At 32.9% G+C, this 7,785-nt stretch overlaps 1 protein-coding gene across 1 annotated transcript in view; it reads left to right on the plus strand.

The window, feature by feature from the left end:
- The window catches only part of LOC110454727 (adhesion G-protein coupled receptor D1-like), an 18,882-nt gene extending 11,945 nt beyond the window's left edge, over positions 1-6,937 (plus strand). Inside the window, exons 12-16 of the mRNA XM_021504401.1 lie at positions 137-257; positions 2,908-2,949; positions 4,070-4,162; positions 4,636-4,678; positions 5,274-6,937. Coding sequence (XP_021360076.1) covers positions 137-257; positions 2,908-2,949; positions 4,070-4,162; positions 4,636-4,678; positions 5,274-5,308 — 334 coding nt within the window. The 3' untranslated portion in view covers positions 5,309-6,937. The remainder of the gene's footprint in view (positions 1-136; positions 258-2,907; positions 2,950-4,069; positions 4,163-4,635; positions 4,679-5,273) is intronic.
- The last annotated feature ends 848 nt before the right edge of the window (positions 6,938-7,785 follow it).

The following is a 7,785-nucleotide window of genomic DNA, read 5'->3' on the forward strand; positions in this document are numbered from 1 at the left end:
CCCCCCCCGGGTGCTCATCATGGAGATTATGGTATGAAAAGAAATTTGTTAAATTGAATTGAAAACATGTTAAAATAATTGTGATGAGAAAATATATCTCAAAATGAAAGTGATTTTCAGTATGAGGTTTTTACAGGGCCAGTGTGAGAGCCATGGTGACCCTGCTCCCCCTCCTCGGGGTAACCTGGGTCCTCAGCATCCTCGTCCCACTGCACCACGTATTCCATTACCTGTTTATCATCGGGAACGCCATGCAGGTAGGTGTATAAATCTCTATCATATATCACCCGTAGCTGTTAATACAAAATTTGAGGCAGATTTTCCCTCCTCATACTTTTGGTTCATAATCACATTCAGCAATCAGTTCTGGACTTGGTATTTGTATGAAACCCGTCATGGATAGTAGTTGTAGTATTGATGTATTTAAACTGTGCATCATCAGATAGATTGGTTTGGTGGATTAAGTTCAACCATCAAATCAATCGACCTATATTATTTTAACTAACAATGGACAAATGTATTTAGCAAACGATCAATTATCAATTAACGTTTTTTAATTGTTTTAAGAAGATGATGTGCTTGATATCCTTGGTGTGGGCCCCAGGCTAAATTTTACATCATGGGTCATTGGTCAGAGACAATATCAAGGTATTAGGAATATTTCATGGTTATAGTATAGATAAAACAAGGCTATGGGAGAGTAAAATTAAAAAAATTGAAAACAGAATCAATACATGGAAAGTGAGAAATTTGTCATTAGAAGGGAAAACTCTAATAATCAAATCCCTTCTATGCTCTCAGTTAACTTATGAATTAGCACAAAACACCATACCTGAAGAATATTTACAAAAAATAAACAAATTAATATATAAATTTCTTTGGGGTAGTAAAATAAATAAGGTGGCAAAAGAAACTGTGTATTTAGAAAAGGGGCAGGGAGGGTTAAATATGACTGATATAGAGATAATTGTTACAATGAATAGAATCAAACTAATATATAGAGTAATTCATAGTGAAATACAGACGTGGAACATACTAGGTAAACACTTTCTGCAAAGCTATGACAGAGCTTACAATACAGATTATTTCTTATGTAGATGCAGCAACACTCATAATTTGGAGTTGAAAAAAATTCCGGCAATTTATCGGGAGGGAATTTGGCATTGGCAAAAACTGCAAAAAAAAGTACCTGTAAGCAGTGCAGAAGATGTCCTTAACCAAAACCTATTTGGGAATCATAATGTATTATTTAAAAATAATCCACTTTTTTTCAAAAATTGGGCAAGGAGTGGAATAACAAAGATAAAACATATCTGGAATGTTGTACAAAATAACTTTATTTCATCAGAACAATTACTGGAAAAGTTAAAAAGTAAAAATAACTGGATATCGGAATTCTCAAAAATCAGAGGGGCCCTTCCGTCAGGGTGGAAAAACATACTACAAAATAATAATGAAAACAATATTAGTGCCTTTAAAATTTCAGATGACTTAGTTTTCACTTATAAAAACAGCATTTTAGCCATGAACAAGTGTTTTAACAAAATAATTAAATATATATTGTATCAAAATAGTAAAGAGATAAAATCCCTTCAGAAATGGAATGATCTTTTTGCATTGGACTGGAATGCCATCTGGCTCTCTATAAATAACACTATCATTGACAGGAAAATCAAGGATTTTCAGTGGAGAAGCCTACACAGAATTTTAACCACTGAATATAAACTTAAACAAATGCAGAAATCAAATGGTCTATGCAACTTCTGCAAAGAAGTACATGAAACCCAACAACATCTCTTTAGTGGGTGCAGGTTTAGTGAAACAATTTGGTTCAGGATAGAACAATTACTAAATGAAAGTCTAGCAACAAGCAATGTTCATATTAGGTTAACAGAAAAGGAAAGAATCTTTGGTGTCTCAGAATATAATGATAATATAAATAAACTATGTAATCTAATCATATTTCAGTCTAAATGGCTAATTTGGAAGGCAAGAAATCTACAGAAATTTGAAAATGAAGATCAAATTCCACTATCATTATTTAATAGGATAACAAACCAATTGAAAAATACAGCGGATAATATAATAAGTGCAAACAGACAAAATTATACATTCATTGCTTTAATTCATTCATTGAAATCACAGCTATAGCTATAATTAATATAAATACAATTATGTTGCTACTGTAATGAATAAGTACAAAAAGAATTGTGAGTCTTTATAAATTTACCTACTCTGATAATGAAAATAATGAGTGAATGAATGAGCCTGTGTGATAATTGGTTTTTGTTATTTTAATCTGATGAAAATTTATATAATATATATAAAACAATGTATACCTAATAAGAATGAAGTAGGATGATGTATAGAACAATGTATGCAGGTAATAAGATGAAAAATGATGTAGTGATATGTAAAACAATGTATGCTTTATTACAAGATGAAAAATGATGTATTGATATGTAAAACAATGTATGCTGGTTATAGGATGAAGAATGATGTAGTGATATGTAAAACAATGTATGCTGGTTATATAAGATGAAGATGAAGAATGATGCAGTGATATGTAAAACAATGTATGCTTGTTATAAGATGAAGAATGATGTAGTGATATGTAAAACAATGTATGCTGGTTATAAGATGTATATAAAAATATGCAAGTTATTGAAATAAAACATTTTGAAAGAAAAAAAAAAAAATGTTACATCATGAGATCTAGACCTTGCAGTATATTCAGTCTAGGAATGTAAGCCAGATTAAGACATTAAAATATGGACATTTTTATTTTGAGGTAAAAGAAATACAACAACAAAAGTGTTTAGATATACATATATGTACCACAAATTATACCAGTGTATATTTGACTATGCTTCATTTCAGTGTTGTATAAATGTCTTCTTTTCACAGGGGATAATGATATTCCTGTTGCATGGAATCGGAAATGATGAGGTTGGTATGGCTTCCGCAAATTGTTCAAGTACTTCATTTACAAAAATATAACGAGACTTAGATATCAGATATATTTAGTTTCATAGGCTGTCATTGTTATATTCAAAGGAACAATATTTAACATCTGTATTTTAAATTAATCTTTTTTTTTAACATTTATTCAAGGAATAAATGAATCTCAACACCACAACGCTTGTGTAGTGTTGAGATTCCTATATTCCTTGATTATGTTTTATTATCAAGGAGCTCTATAGAACCACTCACAGATCCACACTAGGACACTACCGCAAAATTCTACATTAGGAGTGTTTGATCATTTGTTATATTAAATATTTTTTGAAACTGAGTAGTTTGATGTACCAAAAGTAGAGCAAAATTCTGCACATAACTATCAATTGGAATACTGTGCTTTGATTGGTCAACAATTTCCTAAATTATTTTGATGAAATATGACTCGATTCTGATAAATTTTATCAGTATTTACAATATAGAAAGACAAAGGATAAGTTTGGGCAATAAACTAAATGAAAGTTTGTCAGTATTTACACTACTATAAAAATCTGCTAGAAATTAATAAGATATCGGTCTCCTTTGGTTTTAATGGTTTAAGAAGATTTGGTTACGGGCAAAGGGAAGCAATTCCTATAAAGAGTTTTAAAGTATATACTCACACATACGTGGAATGTATAATACTGGTACCTTAACACTTGCTGGGTTACAACATGGAAACAGATGAAATCCCCATCCTATCCTATAGCCATGTATACAATTTCTAGGTATGAAGAGAAAGAATGCAATCTTGCTACTAGGATTGGCCCCAGGATCTGACTTCTTCCTTGGGGACTTATCACTTCCTGGATAATATAACATGGAAACATTTGGAATCCCAAGCCCATTACCATGTACATGAACATATAAATTTGCTCATTACACTCGTGTCCCCCGACGACTTGACCACCCCTGGTGATCAAGCCAATGGGGCATCATATATATATTTCTTGTATTCTTTAGATAAACATATACAGTAATCAACAGCTTTTAAATAAGTTTTCAGGTGAGCTGTTTTGATATCTTGCTACGGTAGTGGATTAAAATTGAAACTTTATTAAAACATCTGCAGGTGAGGAAGGGGTTGAGCGAGAGACGTAAACGGCACTCCATTACAGGGTCGGAGTCAGTTACCACCATCAACTCCAGTCAACCCAAAATTCTTGTGAGTGATTTCTATAGCTCTATGGAAGTAGACTCGGATTATGTTTATTATGTCATCCGATATAAACATACTTACAAAGCGTCCATCTTGAATTTTGAAAGTTCAGGTTTGTCATTGGTGGCCATCTTGTTTTTCATCAATCTCAAAGTGTAACCATTTGGATAGATGGTGGGCTAAACATCCCGGTCTGATGAAGTACGTAAAGTTTTATTGAAATTGACTAATCATTTAAGGAGGTCTGGACAAGTTTATTTAAGGACAGACAGTCGGATTCCAGTACACTGAGTCAATGTTCAACATCAAGTCTTATTTGTGTTTCAATATTTCCCCTCCGATTTCTTCAGTTATCATTATTTCCAAGATCAGAACGAAATTGAGAATAAGAGGATTCTAAAAGGTGATTAAATACATCTTTTTTTTGTATCAATTACTGTGAATGTTGAGATAACAGTCGTTAAACTTCCCATTTCCAGAGATTTAAACAGCTGCTGGTACCAGTGGAGACGTACGATCAAGGTAACAGTGCTATACATTAACTTATCATCACTTGTGAGAGTTACTGTCAACTGGAAAATAAATAACATCGTTTTGGTATATACTATAAAGTCTGAAATTAAAATGAAACGCAATATGCACAATTAGAAATAAACAACTATGATGATAATTAAAATTCTTTATTTGGAAAAAAATCAACAAGCAATCACAAGGATATGGGCTGTAATTAACAAAATTTCTGTTAATAAGAAATTCTGATTTTCAAGATTTTTCTTCTAAATACTTATTTACAAGGATTTTAATTTGCAGATGGTAACAAAAGCTGCATGTTCCTCGTTTCATTCAGTCCGTACAGATATTAATATTAAATTCAGGAATTTAATAATATTTTTTAGATATCTGAAATTGTGATGGTCTCATTTTACAAATTAACATGAATACATATTTCGTTTATTTCATTATTTATATATACATGTATATATATCACAAATACATTTTGAAATGATAAAAATCAGGAAATATTGATAAAATGTTTATATTGTGAAAACAGATAAATTGAGAAATGTAAACAAATAAAAGTAGCATGGCCTAATTCAAGGACTGTAATGTTTAAAAGGTTCAGACAGGAGACAGGCCTGGACGGAATTATAGCCCGACGTTCAATGCCACAATACTAAAAAAAGGACTGTCCCCGAAAAATCCATTAATCAAAGAAATCAACTTAATGGATAAAACAAAGGACTGCCCTTATCATCCTAGGAAATCAACTTAATGGATCAAACAAAGGTGCCCTTATCATCCTAGGAAATCAAACATACACTCTAGGACTGTCCTGGTCAAGGATTTTTTTCTATCAACTAATTTAAGTCTATAGGACCATCCTAATCAAGGAAATCAAAAGAAATATATGACGCTCTTCATGATGGTGGAGTCCATCATAGATTGACACGTGTTCAATTCCTAGTGAACGAGGAGCCAGCTTAACGTTAGGAGACTTGTTGAGAAGTCTATAAGCCAAGAAAGGTTGATTTATATCCGAGACAGATCTAAGTGAGCGAGTCAGATGCTATAACAGAGTAAGGAGTGTACACTGCCTTCACACAGCTGTGTACAGGACAATGATGTTGTTAACCAGGTGTACACTGCCTTCACACAGCTGTGTACAGGACAATGATGTTGATAACCATAACATGCAGACGATAACAATACAAGGGTACGTCCCATACCAGTATCAAAATCAACACGAAATATAAGTTGTATAAAAATAAAGACGAGCATGTTATATTTTATCTCATCCCTCTGTATATATCAAACACAGTAACTGCAAAACAGTAAAAGTTTTATAGCATAAAACCTCATATACAAACTACATATAGTTAGTAAACATAAAAAGGCTGAATATATTCTTAAAACTTCATCACACACATACATAGGTAAAAAATACAATATCTTGTTACACCTATATAAAATACTCTGCAATGTACCCTAAGTCCATTGAGAGAAAAAGCATTCCTAAAGTTTCTGCTGTTCCTTGATCTGATTGGTTCAGACAGAGATCTATTGTCTTAGGTATACATGTATATCAAATATCATGAATTGTGGAGCATTACAGACAACAATATAAACATCATGACTAGCACTCTGAGACATAGGTCTTACTACTGGAGGTAAATTCATTGACATGGAATGTACCGTGTATGTAAAATATAAGTCACTATGGCCTTTCATTCAGTTTCTCCTTACTTTCGTTAATACTGGAAAAATCCAGATTAAGTCACAGTTAAAGTTGCAACGCAATGATCTTGCGTTTTACTCTTTCATAGTGCTCTATGAATGAAATCCTCACCCAATGATTATGGAGTATTTGGTTATAAAATGTTATATTGCTGTAAAAAGAAGGACCAGTCATAACAAACTATAAACCACTACAATAGACGTAGTATCAACCCCTTGTGTATACGAATATCATAATGCCCTCCTTTAAGGGACAGGGTATTCATTCTTTTACAATAAAATATCAGGAGCCTGCCAAACTTGTAATAACATGGCATTATAAAGTACATTTTCATTATCCCAAACCAAACTCATAATACTAGAGCAGGACTAGTGCATCCTTAAGGCGTGATTTTGACTAGTGCAATGTTTCAGAGGTTTTCTCACACCCAAAGTTGTCCTAGGCAGGTTACAATGTGAAGACACTTTCTCACACCAACTGGGGAGCTAGATGGTTTATTTCATGCATTATCGGTTCATGGATTTCTATTTCTTAAAGTGTATAAATATTTTTTTCTGGTTACAACTTTTCACACAGTACAACCTTACAAAACAAACTTAAGAAATGTCAAATTAAAACAACAGTAACATGTGAAAGAAAACACACACTCTTAAAGCTAGATAGCAAACTTCACTAAATCAATGTACAAACACACAGTGAAGTGCACAAGGTTACATCAATCTATTTAGTGTAATCCGAACTCATTCACCCCTGAAATTTCATAATGAACTATTCCAACCTTTGAATTGGAAAAGTTCAAATGTGTCTTCAGGGGTGAATGAGTTAAATTAGCACCAAAACTCTTTCATTTAACTATCAGTAATATATTCAGGAAAAGATATATTTCTACATTTAGTGCTGCACAAAAATTGGTACACCAGAGTTAGCACTAAAGGTTTAAAGCACATTTAGGGTATAGCACTTCAAAAAAACAAGTAAATATAGCATACAGCACTACAACCATCAAGCTATCAAAAAATGTCTATCACAGCTTCCGTTCACACCTTCCCTTACTAGGGAGCTTTTCCAGTCTGGATATTCGGGACTTTTTGTGTTTCCAAGTAAAATGTCTGGGTTAACACTATTTGGATTAGTGTCCTGAGAGCATAAGTTTTTGTCTAGGTGTCAAGACAATCTGGTGTTGTAGTAGGAAGTGCTGTTATCTACACTGTCCAGTACTATAACGATAGCCAGACCATGTGCTTGCATGTATTGTTTTTCTCACAGACCATGCACCTCCAAAAACCTCCCCCACTAATGTAAACAAGGGATCTATGGGACTAATTTCCTTTGTCGATGAGGATACACACATTTCATTTTTAGGTTTTTGAAGATTCCCTCAAACTTACTGTGA

Source organism: Mizuhopecten yessoensis, unplaced genomic scaffold (assembly GCF_002113885.1).
Source record: "Mizuhopecten yessoensis strain PY_sf001 unplaced genomic scaffold, ASM211388v2 scaffold8037, whole genome shotgun sequence".
Taxonomy (NCBI): Eukaryota; Metazoa; Mollusca; class Bivalvia; order Pectinida; family Pectinidae; genus Mizuhopecten; species Mizuhopecten yessoensis.